Source organism: Callospermophilus lateralis, chromosome 18 (genome assembly GCF_048772815.1).
Source record: "Callospermophilus lateralis isolate mCalLat2 chromosome 18, mCalLat2.hap1, whole genome shotgun sequence".
Taxonomy (NCBI): domain Eukaryota; kingdom Metazoa; phylum Chordata; class Mammalia; order Rodentia; family Sciuridae; genus Callospermophilus; species Callospermophilus lateralis.
In genome coordinates this window covers 50,754,951-50,779,851 of record NC_135322.1, presented here as the reverse complement: position 1 = coordinate 50,779,851, position 24,901 = coordinate 50,754,951, and the positions used below count along the sequence as shown (strand labels likewise).

The 24,901-nt window shown below is 37.1% G+C and overlaps 1 protein-coding gene across 3 annotated transcripts in view; it reads right to left on the bottom strand.

The window, feature by feature from the left end:
* Tango6 (transport and golgi organization 6 homolog) overlaps window positions 1-24,901 on the bottom strand; it is a 175,273-nt gene that overhangs the window by 96,014 nt on the left and 54,358 nt on the right. For all 3 annotated transcript variants that reach the window (XM_077105808.1, XM_077105807.1, XM_077105809.1), the window contains 3 exons: window positions 21,983-22,117; window positions 13,958-14,470; window positions 11,714-11,771 (listed from right to left, as the gene is read on the bottom strand). In XM_077105808.1, coding sequence (XP_076961923.1) covers window positions 11,714-11,771; window positions 13,958-14,470; window positions 21,983-22,117 — 706 coding nt within the window. The remainder of the gene's footprint in view (window positions 1-11,713; window positions 11,772-13,957; window positions 14,471-21,982; window positions 22,118-24,901) is intronic.

Sequence of the window (24,901 nt, the reverse complement as noted above, 5' to 3'; positions counted from 1 at the left end):
ATATTGATGCTTGCAGGGCTTTGGGGAAGAGTAAATGAAATAACCTAAGTTACACCTGATATACAGGTGTATTACTTAATAAATCATGACTGAAAATAAAAGCAAATAAGTAAGAACCATCAATGAGCACAATACTCTAAAATCCATAAAGCCCAGTGCCAAGCCATTTCTGGCAGACTGGCAACTACAAAGATTCCCTGCAGTCTTCACTGAAAAACCCAGATGCCTTCTCCTGGCATTCCAGAAACTTCCATGTCCCTCACCTTCATGCCTGCTTTGCTCCACTGGCAACCTAAACTGTTTGCCTTCCTTTACACTTGTCCCATTCCTGAATCTCTTCCTGTCTTTGTTTTCCCTTCAGTTTCACAGGTTGAAATCCTGCCCATCCATCTTTCTTGCTCCCAAGAGCACCATCACAAACTGTTCTCAACTTTCAAAGTTTATTTTTTTAAGTGTAAAATTCAGTTACTGTGAGTCTATTTATAAGGCTGTGAAATGATCACCATTATCCAATTCCAAAATAAGTTCATCTCCTCAAAAGGAAACTTCATATCCATTATATCCATGCCTGACTCCCATCGCCCCATCCTCTAGAAACCATTACTCTGTTTTTTTCATATCTATACATTTGCCTGTTCTGGCAAATTCCATTTCATAGAAATGGAATCAGACAATTTGTGGCCTTTTGTGTATGGCTTCTTTCACTTTCCCTTCCATCTACGTTGTAGTCTGAATCAGTAGCACCTCATTCCTTTTTTTCACCAAATAATATTCCACTGTGTAAATGTACCAGATTTCATTTGTCCATTCATCAGGCAATAGATATTTGGTTGATTCCACTTGGGGGCTATTATGAATAATGCTGATATATAAGCTTTTGTGGACATATGTTTTCGTTTCTCTTTAAATGGAGTATAAGTAGAATTGATGGGTTATATGATAACTAAGTTTACCCTTTTGAGAACTGCCAGACTGTCTTCCAAAGCAACTGTACCATTTTACATTTCTACCAGCAATGTATGAAGGTTCCAATTTTTCCAGCCTCATAATTTGTATTTTTTTAAAGTAAGTTTTTTAAAATATCATTTATTGGCATCAGAAATATAACAAATCTCAAAAGTTCTATACAAAAAAAACCTGCATGTTTGCCTACCCCATGATCTCAGTGTTATGGTTTGAATGTGTCCCCCAAAGTTCATGTGTTAGAAACTAAATCCTTGTGCAACAGAGAAGAGGGACTTTTAAGAGGTCATGAAGACCCTGTCCTCATAAGTGGATCAATACAATCCATCCATTTCATGGAGTGGCTTCTGGGAAAGGTTGATTTCAGCCCTTGCCTCCCCACATCCCCATCTCTCTGACTCTGTTTCCCTCCTACTCTCCCTCCTACACTGTCCACCTTCCATCTTCTGCCATGGGATGATGCAGAAAGAAGGCACTGGCTATGTGTGGCATCTAGACCTTGGACTTCCCAGGCTCCAAAAGAGTAAGAAGTAAGTCTATATCCCTTATAGATTTCCCAAGCTCAGGAATTGTGTTATAGCATCACAAAACAGACTAACTTAGTAAACTGCATAAATCCCAGAATTGATTTCTGAAGTCTTTCCTGATGCTCCCAAAACAGTGCTGATACCCTCAGTGCTGAAACAACAATGACCATCAGTAGGAAGAAGGGAAGGCAGTGTGAAGCAGGAAGATGAGTTTCAAAAATACATACAGAGGGGCGGGGGGTGTGGCTCAGTGGTAGAGCACTTGTCTAACCCGTGTGAGGCACTGGGTTCAATCCTCAGCACGGATATAAATAAATAAAATAAAAGGTACTGCGTTCACTTACAACTAAAAAAAAAATATTTAAAAAATACATACAGAGATTACTTAAAATTAACATTCTACACACTGCCAAATGAGCAAAACAAAACAAAACAAAATCAAGTAGGTATGAGATCAGCATATTATTAAGTTATATAAAAGGCTGATTTATAGTGAAACCATTTCTCATAGGCAGGCCTGATTCTCCTAAACTAAGACCCTAAGGAAACTTGGCCCTGCCACTTGGGAACAGGAACAATGTGGGCACTATGATTCATTATCTTTCCCTCTGGCAAGAACGAGGCATCAGAGCCAGAGAGACTTAAATTCAAATCTGAATGCTGTCACTTAAGATCTGTGTCACTTTGAGCCAGGTTCTTAACCTCTTTGAGTCTCAGTTCCCTCATCTACAAAATGACAGTAATAATTCCTAACTTTCAGGGTTGTCTTAAGTAGTAGGCACTCACTAAATGGAAACTCCTACATTATTTATTGTCATTTCTCTTACATGGCAATTATCCGGAGCAACCCCCACCCAGCCCCCTTTCAACTGGGAATTGAACTTAGCAGCACTGAACTACATTCCCCAAGTTTTTTTTTTTTTTTTGAGATAGGGTCTTGCTAAATTGCCAAAGCTGTCCTTGAACTTGGGATCCTTCTGCCTCAGCCTCCTGATTCACTGGGATTATAGGCATGCATCACCATGCCTGACTATCTAGGGCAATCTTGGAAAGTGAAAACAACTAATACTGAAGTAGCCAGTTAACCTTTTATTTACAAGTAAAAGTACTAAACTACTAAATATTCTGATACAAATCTAAGTGTATCAATCTTTGACTGATAAACTACGGAACAGATATTCCAAAAATGAAACTAGTATAAAATTCAAGCCTTCTGGACTTTGAAATGCAATGCAATCTCTGACTTGAGGAAGAGGAACAAGGCATCATATAGATCCCCTAGACTATAAGATATGGTGCAAGAGACTAGGAATCCCTGCAAAATGGGTCAGCCATAGCTCCAACCCTCTCTCAGCTTCTGTGACTATTGCCAAGTTAATTATTCATTTTATTTTTTAAAAATTTGTTCTAATTAATTATATATGGCAGTAGAATGCATTTTGACATATTGAACACAAATAGAGCACTACTTCATATTCCTCTGGCTATACATTGTAATTCTTCATTTTAAAAGGAAGGGTTATGGCCAAGGGTAGTGGAGCAAGCCTATAATCCCATGTACTCAGGAGGTTGAGGTAGGGGGAGCATAAGTACAAGACTAGCCTCAGCAACTTAGTGAGATCCTGCCTCAAAACAAAAAACAAATTAAAAAGGTGCTGGGAATATAGTTTAGTGATAAAGGTCCCCTGGATTCAATCCCTAGGATTAGTGGGGGCGGGGTGGGGGGAGAATTATATCTGATCTTATTATATTTTAGAATTGTTGACAGAATCAAAGCTTTCTAGATGATTAAGTATCATTCAATTTTAATAAATATTATTGATACTCATACTCATAATAGGATCAATTTCTACCATTATTTGAAAAGCACTAGAGAAGGAAACTATAATACTGGGGAGAAAATAAGATGTGGAGGAAAGAACAAGATTTGAATGAACTGCTATGTGATCTTGAAAAGGGGACTTAACCTATCAAAGTGTCAGAATCTTTAGCTATAAAATGGGACTATCTCATATCATACCTACAAATTAACTCAAAATGAATCATAAACCTAAATGTTATACTGGGCCTGGTGGCACACATTTGTAATCCCAGCAGCTGGGGAGGCTGAGGCAGGAGGATGGTGAGTTCAAAACTAGCCTCACCAACTTAGTGAGGACCTACACAACGCAATGAGACCTTGTCTCTAAATAAAACATTAAAAAGGACTGGAGATATGAATATACTTTGTATGCAACCAGAGATATGAACAATTTTGCTCTTTATATGTAATATGAATTGTAATGCATTCCGCTGTCATATATAAATAAAGAAAAACAAAGAGGGATTGGAGATGTGGCTTAGTGGTTAAGTGCCCCTGGGTTCAATTCCTGGTACCAAACAAACAAACAACAAATAAACAAACAAAAACCCCCAAACCTAAATTTAAGGGCTAAGTCTTTAAAATTTTTGGGGAAAAACCCCCAGAGAAATAAATCTTCATGTTCTTGGTTTGGGTAATAGCTTTTTATTTTTTATTTTTTTAATATTTATTTTTTGGGGCTGGGGATGTGGCTCAAGCGGTAGCGCGCTCGCCTGGTATGCGTGCGGCCCAGGTTCGATCCTCAGCACCACATACAAACAAAGATTGTGTCAGCCGAAAACTAAAAAATAAATATTAAAATTTAAAAAATATATATTTATTTTTTAGTTGTAGGTGGACACAATATATTTATTTTATTTACTTATATGTGGTACTGAGAATCGAACCCAGGGCCTCACACATGCTAGGCGAGTGTTCTACCACTGAGCCACAACCCCAGCCCTAGGTAATAGCTTTTTAGAAATGACTCTAAAAGTATAAACAAATGAAAGAGAAAATTGATAAATTATATTTCATCAAAAGTAAACATCATATAGATCCCCTAAACTGTAAGAGGCATCATATAGATGGGTATCGTGGTGCAAGCCTGTAATCCCAGCTACTTGGAAGGCTGAGGCAGAAGGATTCCAATTTGAGGCCACTCTAAGTGGCCTAACTAAGCAATACCTGTCTCAAAAAAATTTTAAGGGGCTGGGGATGTAACTTAGTGATAGAGCCCTTGCTTACCATGTGTTAGACCTTGGGTTTAATCCCCAAGTACTGTTCAAAAAAAAAAAAAAAAAAAAAAGTGAAAACTTTGTGTTTCAAATGATACTTCTAAGTAAAAGAAAGGATGATCCACAGGATGGCAGAAAATATTTGCAATTCACATATTTGATAAAGGACATGTCTCCAGAATATATAAAGAAGTGTTGTAACTCAAAAAAAAAAAGTAAAACAAAAATGGGCAAAAATTCTGAATAGATGTTTCTCTAAAGAAGATAGACAAATAGACAATTAACTCATAAAAAATGCTCAGCATCATTAGCCATTAAAGAAATGCAAATCAAAATCACAATGAGATATCACTTCATACTCCCCAGAACAGTTAAAATAAAAGACAGACTATAATGTAGAGGGCGCAGTGGGGCACATCTATAATCCCAGCCACATGGGAAGCTGAGGTTCAAGGCCAATCCAAGACCAGCCTCAGCAATCTAGCAAGACCCTGCCTCAAAAATTAAATGAATAAACAAATAAAAGCTTGGTACATAGATCACCGAGTTCGATCCCTAGTAATGGGGGAAGAAAAAAAAGAATAACAAGTGTTGCCAAATATATAGAGAAATTGGGGGCTGGGATGTGGCTCAAGCGGTAGCGTGCTCACCTGGCATGCGTGCGGCCTGGGTTCGATCCTCAGCACCACATACAAACAAGGATGTTGTGTCTGCCGAAAACTAACAAATAAATATTAAAAATTCTCTCTCTCTTAAAAAAAAAAAAAGATATAGAGAAATTGGAATTCTTGTAGGTTTCTGATAAGGAGTAAAATGGTGCAGCTGCTTTGGAAAATAGTTTGGCAACTCCTCAAAAGACTAAACATGGATTTAGATCTGATCTAACAATTCTATGTCTAGGTGAATGCCCAGGGAAAGTGAAACACGTTTGTACAAAAAAATTTGTGCACGAATGTTCATAGCAACATTATTTATAATAGACAAAAAGGGAAATAACCCAACTGTACATTAACTGAAGATGAATAAACAAAAGCTGAGTAATCAATATAATAAATGATTTAGTCATAAAGAGGAATGAAGTACTGACCCATGCTATAACATGGATGTACCTATAAAACATTTGTGTAAGTGAAAGGAGCCAGGCAAAACAGACTTGATGGTTCCATTTTACTGTATGAATCCATTTACATGAATGCCCAAAATAGCCAAATCCACAGTCAAAAAGTAGACAAGGGGCTCGGGTGTAGCTCAATGGTAAAACACATGCAAGGGCCTGGATTTGTTCCCTAGGCACCTGCCATCCCACCCAAAAAAAAAAAAAAAATGTAAATCAGTGGTTGCTGGAGACTGATAGAATGAGGAATGGGAGGTGACTGATAATGGGTATGGGATGATGAAAATGTTCCAAAATTAGATAGTGGTGACGGTTGCACAACTCTTTAAATACACTAAAAGCCACTGACTTGCATATTTTAATCTGGCAGATTTTAGGTATGCAAATTATATCTCAAATAAGAAGTTTAAAAATGAGGATAATGTTTCTTCCCAGAACAACTTCATGAATTGACTGAGGTAGCATATATAAAAGATAATCCAATAAATGCTCAGTTATTTATTAGGTGCTACAGAAACTAGGTGAAGACAAAAGAAATCTTTCCATTTCAAAGGTATAAATGTAGATAGGACTACATTCCAAATTTCAATGCCAGATCCAATTAGATGATCCTTCAGGGATAAAATTATTTTCAGTTAATGATTTCTCAATTTACTTTGAGGTAGAAATATGAGAATGAGATAGAGTTTAGTTTCTAACTAGTTAAGACTTGTAATTCTGTTCAGTTTGAAACTCTGTAAAAATAATGTCATCTATGTAACTATAGTCACCCTTTGGGGCCTTTTGCCTTCCTTCCCGGTGGTTCTTTTGACAGAAATGAAAACGCCTTTCTGAAAGGAAGAGTGTGGAAGAGTGATTTGCCTGGGCATGTCGAGATGTCTAGATTTCCTTCAGTCTACACACACTTTCACCTCCCATGCTTGGCTTAGGCATAGGTGGTTTTCTGGTTTTTGTTTTTAATGAGCTTGGCAGTTTTATTCAAAGATCCCTTAGGCTGGGGGTATAGCTAAGTGTTACAGTGTCTGCTTAGTATGTTTCAGGTCCTGGGTTTAATCCCCAGCTACCCCTCTCCACCAAAACAATAGCAACAACAAAATCAAAGATCCCTGAGAGGGATCACTTGGATCCCTGAAATTACTTGAATCTGTTGCTTTCAAAATGTTCTTTTATTGAATGTGACTGAGAGGATACATAAGCAAAGTCACAGTGTGATAAATAAACTGGCTATTATACCTTATTAAAGAATATTGCAGCTGGGCACAGTGGCACATGCCTATAATCTCAGCAACTTGGGAGGCTGAGGTAAGAAGATTGCAGGTCAGAGGCCAGCCTCAGAAACTTAACAAGGCCCTAAGCAATTTAGTGAGACTCTGTCTCAAAATAAAAAGTGTTGGGGGGTAGCTCAGAGTTTGTAAAACACCCCTGGGTTCAGTCCCTACTTTATTGATCACATTCATTACTGAACAACTATTTCAAAATTTTCATGTGAAAAATGCCCCAAATACGTACTGTTAGGTCGGTGGCAGTGACAGAACAAACCAGCCCGCACAGGAAAGGAACATCAATCAGGCGCTGGTGGAAACGCTTGTCAATCAGCAGGATCTCCTGACATCCCCTGGCCAATCCTGGAGTTCAGCCAGCTCCCCAGACCAACTCCAGCAGGACAAGGGAACCTAAAAATCTCCTTTCCTGTCCCAAGCCCTATTCCTTCCTGCCCCATAAAATCCCAGTCCAGTCGAGCTCCCACTCGGTTTCTCCTTAGACCCTTCTCCTGTCCACTCTGTTGGTCTGATTGAGTTCCACCTGGGAGTGATATCTCAAATAAAGCCTCGTTTGGCGGCCTTTTTAAATCTGCCTCCTTCGGTTGCTGCCCGCCTCACCTGATCTTACACCTACAATACATCATGGGACTCTCAAGGACATATTTTACCTCCTATTTTAGGAAAGAAAAAGATTTCTGCTTCTCACCCTATATACTTCCTTATCATTTAAATTTAACATAACGAAAATGTATTACTTGTATAATAATAAGGTGATAGAAACAATGAAGAAAGTATACAAGGAATGGAAAAGGGGAAGACCAATGTGTTCAAGATCAAGTTAAAACACTCCTGGGTTCAGTCCCCACTTTATTAATCACATTCATTACTGAACAATTATTTCAAAACTTTCATGTGAAAAATGTCCCAAATACCTACTGTTAGGTATGTAACAGAGGTCTATCTCTCACTTCAGATGGTAGCTGGGACTTGGCAACTTTGTCCATATTCTCTACCTGAATAAGCTGATTTTGAGCAACTGGGAGAAGTTGCCAGACAACTACCTCAACCAGAACCTTCTTAGTAAGAATAAACAAAGTTGCAGATAGTCATTCATAAAACTCAAATTGGAATTTAGTTCTCAGATTTTTTTTTTATTTTACTTTTTAGTTATAGGCGGACACAATTTCTTTATTTTATTTTATGTGGTGCTGAGGATCGAACCCAGGGCCTCACACATGCTAGGCAAGCGCTCTACCTCTGAGCCACAATCCCAGCCCAGTTCTCAGATTCTTAAATCAGGCATAATTAAATGCCTCTCTGCTCTTTCCCTAGATTGCAGATAGACTTGATAAGAAATTATAAAAGAAATCCAAACTATCAATAAATTAAGTAATAAGTACACTGTAATTCTCACACAGAGCTATTTAGGCAGCCTAGAAAAGGAAAACTTAACATACATATACACACAGTCCCCAAAACTACATGCCATTCAAAAGACAACTAGGCACCCCCTCTCCTGTGGAACTTGTGAGGCTGGAGTCCTGAAAAGCTTTGTTGTTGGAGTGGTTTAGGCTTGGGCAAACTATACTGGCAACACAGGTGGGAAGATTCAGTTCTTTCCTTTCTTAATGGGAACTTTACCTAAATCCTCGGCTTTAAGTGCATATTACAAACACCAAAAACATCCATTAGTTCAATATTGTCCATCTTGAGGAGCTGAGAACAGAAATTACACCTCCACCTCCCATGTTCTTCCTCACCAAATTAACTACTAACTGATTAACACAGCAATTAAAATAACTAAAAACAAACAATACCAACAGTTATGTGATTTTTATAGCAGATTCTAGAGACTAATGAGCTCAATTGGTTAATCAACTAAGAAGTTTATTCCAAGCAGCAATGTTGCCGCTTTAGAATGAAATGCTTCCACTTTCCGAAAACCCAGTCATTAAAAAAAAAAAAGAAAGAAAGAAAACATCTCCTTGACAGTATTATAGTTTCTTGGAGAAAGTTCAGGATGACTTGTTTTCTGAGACTTATTAGAGGCATTTTAAGTTCTTGATTCATTGATTTATCTGATTTCCACAAGTACCATTCCTTGTCATGGAGCCTTCTGTGTCCTCCTGAGCACTACAGAGCCCCAGGGCTCTCTGACCTTTCAGCTGCAGGTTAATTACTTTCTTTCTTGAAATTCTCTACTCTTTTGACATCTGCTGTCACCTAGCTGAGCTTTTTCTCTTTGGGTGGTCATTTTGTCTCCTTTGAAGAATTCTTTTTACCTTTCAAGCTAGTCACCCCAACTCAACAGTTAATCTAAAGTGTTTTATATAGAGGGGGCACAATATATGTTTGTTGAATTTTTTAAAATCCCCAAGCTCAAGCAACAAAATAAATAATAGTGAAAACAACTACAATAACAACATAAAAATATTAATAACTAACATACTTTGAACACTATGTGTTAAGCACTCTCAAAGTATTAACTCATTTAAACTAATATAAGCACTTCCCCCTTTTGGGGGGTACTAGGATTTAAACCTAAGGGCACTTTACCACTGGGCTATATCCCTAGCCTGTTTTATTTTTTATTTGGAGACAGGATCCTGCTAAGTTGCTTAGGAACTTGCTAAATTGCTCAGGCTGGCCTTGAACTTGCAGTCCTCCTGCCTCAGCCTCCCAAGTCACTGTAATTCCATGCATGCATGACTGCACCTGGCAAGCTTCTCTTTTATAAACAAACCTATAATGAAAGGATAGTTGCAGATTACAGAATTATTGAGAAAATAGTAGAGAATTCCCAAATACTTCCTACACAGTATTACCTATTATTATTATTATTTATGAGATGGGTTCTCACTATATTGCCCAGGCTGGCCTCAAACAATCTGCTTTCCTCACCTTCTCAAATAATGGACTACAGGCATGTGCTACTATGGCCCTATTATTAATATCTTACATTAGTGTGGTGTAGTTGTTGCAAATAATGAACTATTAATACTTTATTATCAAGTAAAGCCAATAACTTATTCAGATTATCTTTTTTCCCCTAAAATTCTTTTTCTGTTCCAAGACTGCATCTACTACATTTAGTTGTCATATTTCCTGAGATACTGACAGTTTTGGCCTTCTCCCCTCTTATTAAATTTTGTTTTAATAAGTAGCAGTTTTATTAATTTTATTATCATTCACATACCAAACAATTCACCCATATAAAGTATTCACAAAACTCAATAGGTGGGCTGGGGTTGTGGCTCTGAGGTAGAGCACTAGCCTAGCATGTGTGAGGCACTGGGTTCGATCCTCAGCACCACAAAAATAAATAAATAAATAAATAAAGGTTTTGTGTCCACCTACAACTAAAAAATAAATATTTTTTTAAAAAACAATAAAACTCAATGGGTCCCTTGCATACTTATAGAACTGTACAACCATCATCACAAACAATTTTAGAATGTTTTCATCACCCCAAAACAAACCCCATACCCTTCAGCTATCACCCCCAACCACATTCCCCTTCCTTCCAGCCCTTAGTGACCACTAATCTACTTACCATCTCTGTAAATTGCCTATTCTGGGTATTTCATATAAATGGATTAATACAATATGTAGTACTTTGTGACCAGTTTCCTTTCATTTAACATAATGTTTTTGAAGTTCATCCATGTTGTAGCAGATATTAGTACTTAATTACTTTAATAGCAAAAAAATAATAATTCCCTTATTACATATATACCACATTTTGCTTGTTCATATCAACTGATGAATACCTGGGTTGCTTCTACCTTTGGTGACTGCTAACAATGCTGCTATGAACATTCACATACAAGTTTTTATGGAGACATATGTGTTCATTTCTCTTGGGTATATATCTTGGAGTAGAATTGTTGATTAAGTCTATGTTTGTACTTTAAAGGAACTGCCAGACTATTTTCCAAGGTAACTACCATTTTCCATTCCCATTTAGTCCCCTTTTAGCAGATAAGAACTTGAAGACCAGAGTGATTAAATCATTTGCCAAATCCATATAGACAAAAAGCAGGGGAATGAGGATGTGCACTCAGGAAGTCTCCCTGGTCTTGACAGCTATACCACACTGACAATACAAAGAGAAACTGAGTTAATTCTAACCTGCTCGCCATGTCTTCTGTGTCTCACCTTCAGGGAAGGGCAACTAATTCTCTATACTACCTTCTCTAGATATAGAATCCACAAATTAATGGAGATATAGAGAACAATGAAGAATTCCAAAAGAGATATAAAATGATTGAAAAAACTTTGATGAAGAAATTTTAAACACTCTGAGATTGGTGTTGGGACCATACATAGCTCAGTGATAGAGGCATTTAGCATGTGGAAGACCCTGGTTTAACACCCAACACAAAATCAAAACAAAACAACACATATACATAGATACCCTGAGATTCTTTTAGCTTAGAGAACAAAGTACATACTGACAATTGTCATTGTCAATAACATAAAAGGTTAATGTAATAACAGGTCATGTGAGCCCTTCTTTACCTCTTTGAATTAGAAGAAATGGGTCTTAATATAGAGCATTACAAGTAAATAAGAAGTTCCTAATTATGAGACACTGAAACTCTAAAAGGACACTTTAGGAACCCTTCGACAATATTATTGTTAGGATGTCTGAGCTAGGAGGCAGGAAGATGGACAAAATGACGAACAGTATCTTGTAGAGATTTTGTGCAAACATGATATAATCTTTGGTTCACAGACACAAAGTCCTTTAACCAGGACCAACTTACCCTGAATTGCAGACAGATATACAAAAGAATCTTCATGTTCCAAGTTCTCCAAAAATATCTGGAACCACAAAAAAAGAGTGATATGACTTACAAGAATAAAGAAAGACTTAAGACCCTCTTATATATAGCCTCAAAACAGCAAATTATTCTTGTTTGTCTTAGCTACAAATTATTCTGATATAGCATCTTGGAAGGAAGATGGTATAGATGCTTGAAGTCCTGTTTTTTTTAACAGCTAATAAGGAGGAAGAATTAGCTGAGATACTTCTTAGTAGAGAGCAGCAATCATGGAAATTAATGTTTGGAAGAACAATCCTCCACATTTTCCTGTCAGCCCATGGTGGACAACATTCTCATATATGACATGATTGACAAAAGTCTGACACATAAGAAGCGAAGTGCGGGGGTTCTATGAATCGACGGCATATTTGCTACAATTTAATCCTTTTCTCTTGCACTCACAAAACATATGGAAATGCAAATGAGACAGAGATATTATTATTGCGATAAATTTGAATCTGTTCTATTTTATTTTTAAAAATCTGGCAAATTTTTGTACTTCAATTGACATTTGTAACAAAGTACTCAATATATTCCACAATTTAGGAATTCACTAGGTTGTCAACTGCAGTGAGTATGGCTTACCTAGAAGATACTACAGTAACATGTTAGGTTTAGGTCCTAACATGAGAGCTAGGGAAAGACAGTGTCCATATTCCTCTTGCCTGGTGTCTAGGGCAAGTTGAGGGTGTCTGTTTCATTTATTGTGCCATGTCCTTTGCTGGCACCATGGATTTTTTTGGTTTTGACTGGATGCTGCTGCTACATCTTAGGTATGTTAGGGAGGTCCTATGATTCGTCCAGTAGGGAAGATGGCAAGTTTGGAAGGTGTGGTGATCATGCATGGAGTAAGGGAAGTGGCCATGGGAATAAAGAATAAGAGATACAATTGAAGGACTTCTTAGAAAAAAAAGAATTGACAGGACTCAGTGACCAGTTATGCACAACAGATAAAGGTCATACGAAGTTAAAGAAAATTCCAGGGCTGGGGTTATAGCTCAGTGGTGGAGCAGGTGCACATGTGAGGCACTGGGTTCGATTCTCAGAACCACATAAAAATACATAAATAAAATAAAGGTATTGTGTCCATCTATAACTCAAAAATAAAAAAAGAAAATTCCAAAGACATTCATAATCTAAATAGGGATATTTTTAATGATTACTCATAGAAGATATACATTTAAGTTTTCAACAATATTTCAATGGCAGCAAATCCTTATACCTTGGTTTTCTCATCTATAAAATTGGGATAATACCAATGTTATGGTTGTTGTGAGGAATAGAGGCAATGTAAGATATATGGCTCATGATCCCCAGTATGGGGGAAAAAAAAGATATATGGTTTGGTTCGAAAAATAGCAGTTATTATTCTTATGCCACTGGTTTCAAAACCTTAGTAACTAAAATTGATATTTGCAATTAGAATTATAATTCTTAGTCTAACGGTGAAGGCAAGAGAAGAGATCATCATCATCACAATTAATGCCCAGAGGCTGAAGTGAATTTTCCAAGAAACTGCTCTGGAATTTGATCCTAGAGAGTAGTTTGTAGACCCCTTGCCCTTCATCACTAATACATACTGAGGTCAGGATAATTGCCATAACAGAGAAAAGATCCTCAACTAAGTATATTTATTCTAACACATAAATCAAGAATTTAAAGAAGTTTTTTCACTGTGACTGAGTAAAGGAAATGGAGGAGATCCAGTTCTGCCCAATATTCCTCTAAAAGGGTCCCAGAAAAATCAGTGGCTTACCTAGGCTGGGTCATAGTGTTGAAAGTAGATCTAATTACCAAAAAAGGTGCTTTCCCATTTTTGCAAATTTGCTCATGTTATTTCACATTCCCCCTTTTCTTTTATCTACTCAGACTTTACAATGTATTAAGGTCATACTAAGATCTACTTCCCCAGAAGATTTCAGTTCTTTTTCCTGACTGTCCACAGCATTTAATGAATATAAAAATTTTGACACTGTTCATGTTCAATTGAGTAGCTTCATGAGGTCATCTAAAAGTCCTTTCTGGGTCTAATCTTGCTTCCTCAGAATAATTAAAAGTTCCTGGAGAATAATCCAGGGCAGTACTCAACATAGTCAATGCTCCAGAAACACTCAAGCTAAATGCATACTCCTGGACCACTGTCCCACCCTGCACCCATGCGTCTTCACAGTATGTTCCACTCACCTTGAGAAGCTGCTCTTGGCTCTCAAGGGCTTTTGCTTCTCTTTGCTCTATCCAGCAAGAAAGAGTGCGCAAGGCAGCAGCTCGTGCTGGAATCTGAGGATCATAAGCTGATAAAAGAACTTCTTGGAACTGTTCTGTAGTTATACTTCCAGATTGCTGGTTTGCAGTAGTACTGGGCTCATTGATCCCCATAGGAATAAATGCAACATTAGATTCCTGGCCTGTTTGGGAGGATTGCTCACAGCTTAGCTGTTGTTCAAGGTGTCTCTGAGCTACCTCTGTGTATCTATTACAACTAATTTGTTGCTCTCCTATTTTCCCTTCTGTATCTTTTTTGTTCAGGGTGCTCTGGGCAGCCACGGTGACAGTCTCAGTGGAAAAGGCTCCATGGGTAGAGATAGTGATACGGAGGTCAGCAGCAAGTTCTTGGATGACAGGGTCAGGGTACGTGTTGGAGACCTTCTCCAACAGAGGTAGCAATTGCTTCAGGACCACAAAATCACTTGACTTCAACTATAAAATAAAATTTTTAAAAACGCCAAAAATGAATTTAATATAACCTGAGCCCAGGAAACACTGTAAGTGTAAGTAGCAAGGATTGCATCTTGTTCCCAGTGTAATCTGCAAATCACCTGGATTGAACACTCAATAACTGTTTGTTGAATAATTAGAGCTAACATTTATTGAACATTTGCTGTGTACAGATTTTTTTAATTGAAACACACACATTAATATCCTTATGATACAGTTACTATTATTTCTACATTTAAAATATAGGGAGTCTGAGGCACATACCTGTTAAGTAACATGGTTAAGGGCACAAACTGGAAGACAGTATGATGCAAACTCATGAAGACAGGCTCCAGAACCCACACTTTTACTCAATACCCTACATGGTCTCACTGGAATGAATGAAGCTGTTGTTAAGTATGTGAACGAAAGTGGCAAGACGGTATATAAGGGCACCATAGGATTGGAAAGGATTTGGGTGATCTAGTTTTCCTAGAAAGGAGGAGTGAAAATTACATAGGATTTTTTTTCCTCTACAGAAGTTTTATTCTAATAATGCCACGTGCCTAAGAAAGGTGTGCGTGCAGCCAGTGTAAAGTAAGACTCCATGATAATCCTTTTCTGTTTGAAAATACTGGCAGCATGATTATAAAGCTTCATGAGGTCTTGAAAATGTGAAAACCTCAGGGATCCTAAATCCTTTTTGGAAAAGACAGAGAATTCATGATTTAATCATACACTCATTTTATCATCCAACCAATCAACCAGTCAACCAACTAACTGTTTTTGTAGGATCTGCTTTATGTTTTCATTTCACACTACATGTTCACAGAATGGTTACTGTTCACTTCCCCTACCACCATCCTCCTGGGTAAACAAAAATTTGAGGTATATATCAGATTTGTACCTGTGAAATGTTACCATATATTCCCCTCAGATTTCTTTCTTTACACAATTAAAAATGAATGCAAAATCTACATAAGGTGGAATTTCCAGTTCCACAACATGTTAGTTTATCTTAATGAGCAAAACACATGACCATTTTGACGTTATACAGCTTCAGGGAAAAAGAGAGTATGCATGTCTAGCGTAAAGGCATATATTATCCAAGAAAAGGGTCAATTTTTCCTGGAATCCATGTGTAAATAAATGGACAAGACACTTCAGAATAATTTTGCTAGTGTTATCTTTATGCTAAATCTCATTCAGTGCCTTTGTAGTATCATGAACCTTTGTTTTTGTTTTCTCTAAACATCTGAAATTGAGAACATCATCTTATTACCTACAGTCTATATGGCCTCTTTTTCACTTCTACTGTATACAACAATTTTTTCTAAAGCAAAAACAAAAACCCAACACAAGTGGGATAGAGAGCCCAGAAACAGACCCACAAAAATATAATCAACTGATCTTTGAGAGAGGAACATAGACAACAATGAAAAAAAGATGGTCTTTTTCAATAGTGTTAGAACATTAAAAGAAAAATGCATCTAAACTCAAACCTTAGCCCTTTCACAAAAAATAAATGAAAGTGAATCACAGATCTAAATGTAAAATGAAAGTCTATAAAACTTCTAAAAGACAACATAGTAGCTGGGCATTATGGCACATGTCTGTAATGCCAGCTACTTATGAAGGAAGGAGGATGGTAAATTCAAGGGCAGTCTGGGTAATTTAGCAAGAGCCTGTCTCAAAAGAAAATAAAAAATTTTAAAAGGCCTGGGCTGGGATGTAGCTCAGTAGTAGAGAACTTGCCCTGCATGTATGAGGCCCTGAGTTCAATCCCAATTCCCACCCAGTACTGCAAAAAAAAAAAAAAAAAGAAGAAGAAGAAGAAGAAGAAAGATAACAGTAGTAAATCTAGATGACCTTGGTTATACAGATAAATTTTAAAAATAAACACCAAAGTCATAATCTATAAAAGAAATAATTAAAATTTAAAACTTCTGCTGTGCAAAAGACACGTAAAAAATGAGAAATAGTCAAGCATGGGAGCACACACCTGTAATCCAGCTACTTGGGAGGCTTAGATAGAAGAATCACAAATTCAAGACCAGCTTGGGCAACTTAGAGAGACACTGTCTCAAAATAAAAAATAAAAAGGTATGCAGGGCTGGGGTTGTGGCTCAGTAGATAGAGTGCTTGCCTTGCACGTGTGAGGCACTGCGTTTGATTTTCAGCACCAAATACAAATAAATAATAAAATAAAGGTATTGTGTGCATCTACAACGTAAAAAAAAAAAAAAAAAAGGATCTGCAGATGTAGCTCAGTAATAGAGTATCCCTAAGTTTAATCCCTCCCCGTACCACACACACACACACGTGCACACACATACACACACAAAGATATAAGCCACATACTCACATACTGGAAGAAAATATTTGCAAAAGTCATATCTGAAAAAGGATTGTTAATCAAAATAAAGTGAGGATGAGGAGCAACAGGAAATCCATTCTTTGCTGGTAGGGATGCAAAATAGCACAGTCACTATAGCAGATAGTTTGGTAGTTTCTTCTAAAACTAAACATGCTCTTACCATACAGTTCAGCAATCCTACTCCTTGGTATTTATCCAAATTAATTAAAAACTTACATCCAGCTGGACATGGTGGCACACACCTGTAATCCTAGTGGTTCAGGGGCTGGGGCAGAAGGATCGCAAGTTCAAAGCCAGCCTTAGCAAAAGGTAGGCTCTAAGCAACTTGGTGAGACCCTGTCTCTAAATAAAATACAAATCAGGGCTGGGGATGTGGCTTAGTGGCCAAGTGCCCCTGAGTTCAATCCCCAGTACCCCTCCCCTGCAAAAAAGAGAAAAATACATCCACACAAACATCTATAAATGGTGTTTAGCCATAACTGTCAAGATATTTCTTCATAAGTTGACTGGATAAATAAACTATAGTATATTAGACAATAGAATATTATTCAGCACCAAAAGGAAATGAAGCTATCAAGCCAGGAAAGTATATGAAGAGCTATAAATACATATTACTAAGTGAAAATCCAAATCTAAAGATGCAAAAAAAAAAAAAAGAAGATCGTACATATTATACGATCCTAACTTTTTTTTTAAACAATGAAGTCACTTTTTTAAAAATTTATTTTTTAGTTACAAGTGGACATAATATATATATATATTTTTATTTTATGTGGTGCTGAGGATCAAACCCAGTGTCTCAGGTATGCTAGGCAAGTGTTCTACCTCTGAGCCATAACCCCAGCCACCCCACGATTCCAACTTTATGACACTCTGGAAAGGGCAAAACTATGGAAACAGTAAAAAGATCAATAAACTGGGAGAACACAGAAAAATTCTAGGGCAGTGACATTATTCAGTATGATATTATAATGGTAGACACATGTCATTAGACACTGTCAAAACCCACAGAATTGAGCTGGGTTAGTATAGATCAGTGTCAGAGTACTTGACAAGAATATGTAAAGCCCTGAGTTCAATCTCCAGCAGAGCAAAAACAATAATAAAATTTTTTTTCTCCCTGTTCTCAAACTTCTTAGTCACTGTGGGACTCATTCAACTGATCAACTTTTCCCACTGCCAAGGGTAAGTAGGTGGGTTCTGAATCAAACAGTTTATAAAGCAATTAAAGCTCTGCACTCTTTCAGCTTCAGAAGCCTACAAATTTTCCACTATGAAAATAATCAGGGATATCCATGACTATGGATGCCAATTATTTGTTTGTAAATATTTGAGAATTTTTTTCTGATATAAAGTAAAACTTACTTTATTGGTAGAGGAGAAAATTGAATTACTGGGCTGGGAATATAGCTCAATTGGTAGAATGTTTGCACAAGGCCCTGGGTTCAATCCCTAGCACCACCAAAAAACCAAAAACTAAAACAAAAAACAAACACCTGAATTATTAATTGTTTATTTTTCAAGGGTTACTACCAAAATCAAGAATTGTCCATGAAGCCCCAGTTTCTATTCCTGTCACTACTTTCAACACAAATCTCATATCCAGATCTCAGAACTCTGTACACATGCCACAAGAGTGGAAGAAGGAGCCCACAAGTGCAGATTCCTTTATTTGGCTATCTCTCTTCTAGAGTTTCTGGAATGCTTTGGGAATGGAGTGTAGAGAGCTTCCTCAGCCCACACAATACTATGATATCTTTCAGGAGTGGCAGGGTGAACCAGTTAGATGGTTAGTTGTTATGAATTTCTGCAAGTTCTCAAATTTGTTTAAAAACTGGGGGTTGGACTGGTAAGACAGAGGTTGAGGATGGGGGTGAGGAAGAAAGAAGCCCTCCTGTAGTGTATCAGAACCGGGGTAAAAGTCAGAGGAGGGCATATGTATATGGAACCCCACATGAGATTTTTAAAAGCTCCTGTAACAGGAGCTTTTATATTGCAGGTAAGAGTCATCAGGTGATCCTGCCTTGCCTTAACCTGCTCCAGTGAGGATCACTGTTTTAGAAGAATCCAGGGGACTCTTCCAGCAACAAAACTCCAACCTAAAAATTTCTAATTCTGGAAAAAATTTACATTTACTCTTTGTGTTCTCAGTTCTGTACAATGACTATAATTCCTTAGATATTTAGCCCATCAGTTTGTACATGGGTCCCTCTTTACATACATGACTGAATTTATTTATTTTTAAAATTTTTTTTAGTTGTAGTTGGACACAATACCTTTATTTTATTTATTTTTTTATGTGGTGCTGAGGACAATTCAGTTTGCTTTTCCTAAAAGGTTGAGATGGTCTGCTCAGCTTCATGCCGAAATGTTTTAGAGGACCCATGGACTCTGCAACAACATGCAGAAATTGCTTCCTGAGGGGACAGGGAAGAGTTACCAACATAATACTTATACTAATGACAAACCCTGAAATTTAGAAAATGAGTTTGGGGGGCTGGGGTTGTGGCTCAGTGGTAGAGTGCTCACCTAGCATGCACGAGGCATACACTCAGCACCACATAAATGTAAAATAAAGATATTGTTAAAAAAAAAAAAAAAAGATATTGTGTCTACTTAAAACTAAAAAATAAATATTAAAAAAAAAAAAAAGAAAATGAGTTTGGAATTACAGTTGTCTTCTTAGCAATCTTAAACCTACACTTTCTCCAAATTAACTCCTCTTCCCAGACACGATGTTTTAATAATCATCTTAATTATATAAATTAGAAAGGAAAGAAAAAAAGTTTAGATGCTGTTAGATTCTGTTTCATTAGCCAAAACAATGACTTCTAATGTAAAGCATGATGTTCTAGACTCTCAGGTAAAGATGCAGCCTCACAGTGGAATTCAGGATGGTGACTTTTTTTCCTAATGCAAAGATAAAATCCAGCATTATTACAGATGCCACTTATAAATATATGAATCAAACAGAAAAAAATTAATAGATCTAAGGCAAAAGTACAGGAGGTGACGTGTTTATATTCACTTAACAAACTGCAAAGTCAGAGGAATTCAGGATGTAGTTAATGAGTCAGGATGGCTCAGAGGAGGGCAGTGACAGGCAAGGGCTGCACACTCACATCAGTCACGAGAGGCTCTCTCAGAATAGGACCAATATACACAGCCAGCCCCTAACAGTGGGCTTCTAGAAAGGAAAATGGAGATTTCCACAATCTATTTTACATTTGAGACATGGTTTAAAATAAGTGTTAAATAAGGAGAAGCAAAAAAACACACTGTAAAATTTTGGAAATAAAAACTATTCAAATTAATATTCAAATATAAAAACAATCGGATTAGCCAGTTAAATCTAACAAGAGTGCAACTTGAGGAACATTCTGGACGTGAACCCCACCTTTATAATTCTAATATGGCTTAAAACTGAACCAAAAACTTTTTTTTTCCTAAATGACATGGAAAATATAAAATTAGAAGTGCTAAGTAAATTTACCAAGAAATGGGCTTCACATTATCAACTGGCCCAAATAAAATTCCTTTTTCCCCTTAAGAACAGGCAAGAGAGGCAAATTCTAATATATCAAGAATCAAATCAGATTTGAAACCTCGAACTCAAAAATCCATTCCCAGAGAGTTCCTTACTGGTTGCTAAGGATATGACAGGCTGGTTTCAGGTTGGATTTCACAATACCTGCACTAAGAGTCTTCTGCTTCCTTGCAGTCTCCCAGTCTAATGTGTTATATAATTAACCACTCATACCCACATGTATAATCTAGCCCTTACCTATCCTTTCTTCTTGTTAGTACTATTCCTCCCCTTAATCGCTGAAGTTCAGCTACACCAGTCTTCAATCAGTGTCTCAAGTACACCAAGCTACTTCCTGCTTCTGAGCCTTTACAAATGATGTTTCTTTAATGAGAAGAGTTTCCTCCATCTGCTATACGTACAAACTCCTATTCATCCTTCAAGTCGTACCTTAAACTTACTGGAGATCTCCTCAACCTTATTAGAGGGTTATGTTCTCTTGATATCCTGCACTTCTCTTTTGAGGCACTTTATTCAATTCTAAGTGTACGTGTGTATATATGTGCATGCATGTGTATGTATTTTTGGTACTGGGAATTAAACCCAGGGGAACCTTACCACTGAGCTATATCCCTAAGCTTTTCTGTTTTGAGACAGGGTCTTGCTAAGTTGCTGAGGCTGGCCTCAAACTTGCAATCCTCCTTTCTCAGCCTCCTGAGTCACTGGGATTACAGGTATACATGGCCACTCTGGCTCTAAGCATTTTTTAAAAATAGTCATTTAGCATATGACTCTCTTACTGAACTATACATGTCATGAGAGTAGAGGCCATATCTATCTTGTCCAATGCTATATTCCCAGCCCCTTAGTTCAGTAACTTGGCACATGGTAAGGATACAATAAAATTGTGTTTAAATGAATAAATTTTAAAATTATGATGAGTTAGATGTGTAAAAGACATAATTAAAAGTAGTTGAAAGCAAACCTTTAACATGCTACATGATATGGGTTGAACAATGGATCTTGGGTTAAAGTGAACTGTTCACAATAGCTTTAGTCCTAAGCAACTAAGATTAAAGTTTAGTAAATACTGGGGGCTGGGGATGTGGCTTAAGCGGTAGTGCGCTTGCCTGGCATGCGTGCGGCCGAGTTTGATCCTCAGCACCACATACAAAGATGTTGTGTTCACCGAAAACTGAAAAATAAATATTAAAAAAAATTTCTCTCTCTCTCTCTCTCTCTCAAAAAAAAAAAAAAAAAAGTTTAGTAAATGCTGTCTACTGACTACAGTGGTAGGAACAACTTCTGAGCCATTGTTGAGCTTTGGGAAGTGAGGACAAACACTAAATGCAAAACACTATGCTAGTTATTTCCAAATCAAGTGTCTACCAGATGTGAACAGGCAGTGAAATCTACTCAAGTAACAGGGTAGAAGTGGTGCTTTCCCTTATCCTCTACATTGGAAGGAATTCTCGTTAACAATCTAAGTTGTTCATTCTGGTTCTCATAGATACAATATCTACTCTTATTTTTCATAAAGAATGGAAGGGAAGCAGCAAGGATTTTATTTTTCTTTTCCTCCATTCAAGTTTGGCTCATTTCTACAACTCACCTGAACAGCTCCTCCTAGCATGACCGCCACCAGCCCCATGGACATGCTCAGTGTCTGCGATTCCACAGTGCTCTCCGCCTCATGAGCCAGGCTTACACATGCTCTCTGCAGTGTCGCCGCTACAAAGTCAACTACCTACCAAAAAAACAGAAATTTGAATTAGTGTGGAGTTAAAAAAAAAATTCAAAATTCTTTGTATGTCTGAGTTTGTTTTATCTTTTTTAATTTACCAGTTAACAAACTGGTAAGAGGACACTCCAAAAGATACATAAGTCAACCAGATGAAGAGACAAGACAAGGTATGGGTATGAGATAAAGAGCTTCCACAACCTCTCTGACCTAGTTACCCTTTTAGCACCTCCCCTGTTCAGCAATTCAGAAACTCCTAAATGTTTTACATGCATAATCTCACTTAATTCTCATATCAACTCTGTAAGGTTTGTACTATTATTCTCATTATGAAATGAAGACTCTCAGTGTGACTTGCTCAAGGTCATAAAGTTACTAAAGGAGAAAGCCTATACTTTCCTAACTGTTTTAATATACTAATCGAACATCCTTTACTTTTCATGAATTTTGCCAGGAAATTGAAAATAAAGATAATTCATAAATTAACTCAAAATGGATCATAAAATTCAATGTTAAATGCAAGACTATCAAACTGCTAGAAGATAGGAAAAAATATAGATGATTCAAGGTTTGGTGATGACTTTTTAGATATAACACCAAAGGCAAAATCCAGAAAAAAAGAAGTAATCAGTTGGACATCATTAAAAAAAAAAAATCTGATCTGTGAAAGATATTCAAGAGAATACAAAGACTGGGAGGAAATGCGTGCAAAAATACCTCTGACAAGGGACTGTTAACTAAAATATTTGAAGAACTCCTAAAACTCAACAATAAGAAAACAAACAACCTGACTACAAAAGTCCTAAACTGTCTTTTACCAAAAGATCTGTAAATCCTTACCAAAGAAGACATACAGGTAACAAGCATATGAAAATATGCTGCACATCAAATGTCCTTAAGGAAATGCAAACTAAAACATCTGTGAGACACCCCTACACACCCCTTAAAACAGCCAAAATCCAGAACACTGACAATACCAAATGCTGATGAGGATGTGAAGAAACAGGAATTTTCCCTGTTGGTGGGAATGCAAAATAGTACAGCTACTTTGGAAGACAGTTTGGCAGTTTTTGAAAAACTAAATAGATTAGCATGGTGGCATGTACCTGTGGTCCCAGATATTCAGGAGGCTAGGGCAGGAAGATCACTTGAGCCCAGGAGTTTGGGGCATCTGGGCAATATAATGAGACTTCAATTCTTTAAATACAAGCAAAAAAAAAAAAAAAAACAACATACTACATATACATATAATTCAGGCATTGCACTCAATATTTACCCAAAGGAGTTAAAAACTTATGTCCACATAAAAAAAAAGAACCACACATGGTTGTTACCACATTTCTAGTCAGGACTGCCAAAACTGGAAAATAACCAAGATTTCCTTCATAAGGTAAATGTAAATGGTACACTGAGACAATGGAAGACTATTTAGTACTAAAAAATGAGCTGTCAAGTCATGAAAAGACATGGAGGAAACATAAATGCATATTACTAAGTGAAAGAAGCCTATCTTAAAGGATTAAATACTGTATGATTCCAACTACATAAATTTAGGAAAAAAAAAAAAAAAAAAAACACTGAGATAGTAAAAAGACAATGGTTACCAAAGATTAGAAGAGAGAGAGAGATAAATAAGTGGAACACAGAGGATTTTAGGACACTATAACAATTCTATAGGATACTATAATGGTAGAAACATTTTGTCCAAATTCATAAACTGTGCAACATCCAGAGAAACCTAATGTAAATTATGAACTTTGGGTAATAATGATGTGTTAATGTAGATTCATTAACTGCAACAAAGGGTAAAGGGAATGTAGCTGTGATTGTTTGCCTAGCACATGGAAGACCCTGGGTTTGATCTTCAGTATTGCAAAAACAAGAAACAAACAAAAAGACCACCACTGCAGCAAAGGTAGCACTCTGGTGGAGGATGGTGATAATGGGGAAGGCTATCTAAACAGTAGGCACAGGGGACATATGAGAAACCTCAGCACTTCTCAATTTCTTCTTTTTAAAAAAATATTTTTTTAGCTGTAGGTGGACACAATACCTTTATTTTTGTTTATTTAGTTTGTTTTTGTGGTGCTGGGGATAGAACCCAGGGCCTCACACATACCAGGCAAGCACCCTACTGCTGAAAAGACATGGAGGAAACATAAATGTATATTACTTTCTTATGACCCTAAAACTGCTCTAAAAAAACTATACTTATTAAAAAAAAAAAAAAAAAAAAGGGATTTGTTACTTTCTAACTATCTTAGAGACTCTGTCTCCTAAGGAGTTTTTCTTCCTTAGGAATATTTCCCCACATTTGACAGTCTGATTCTAATAAGCAAAGGATGAGGGAGAAGATCTAGAAGCCAGTATCCTCAAATAATCTGTACAAATGATTCAGATATATTTATAAGAATCAAATATTTTTAAATTCAACTACTTGGGGGACTGAAGCAGGAGTTCAAGGCCAGCCTGGGCAATTTAGCAAAACCCTGTCCCAAAATAAAAAATAAAAAGGGCTGGGTGTAGTAGCACATACCTGTAATCCCAGCACTTTGGGAGGCTGAGACAGGAGGATTACAAGTTCAAGACCAGCCCCAGCAACTTAGCGAGGCTCCAAACAAGTCAGAGGCCCTAAAAAACTCAGCAAGACCTTGTCTTAAAGTAAAAGAAGCTGGGAATGTAGCTCAATGGTAAAGTGCCCTTAGCTTAAATTCCCAAGTCCCAAAAATGAATAAATAAGACTGTGGATGTAGCTCAGTGGCTCAGTGCCACTGGACTCAATCCCTACTA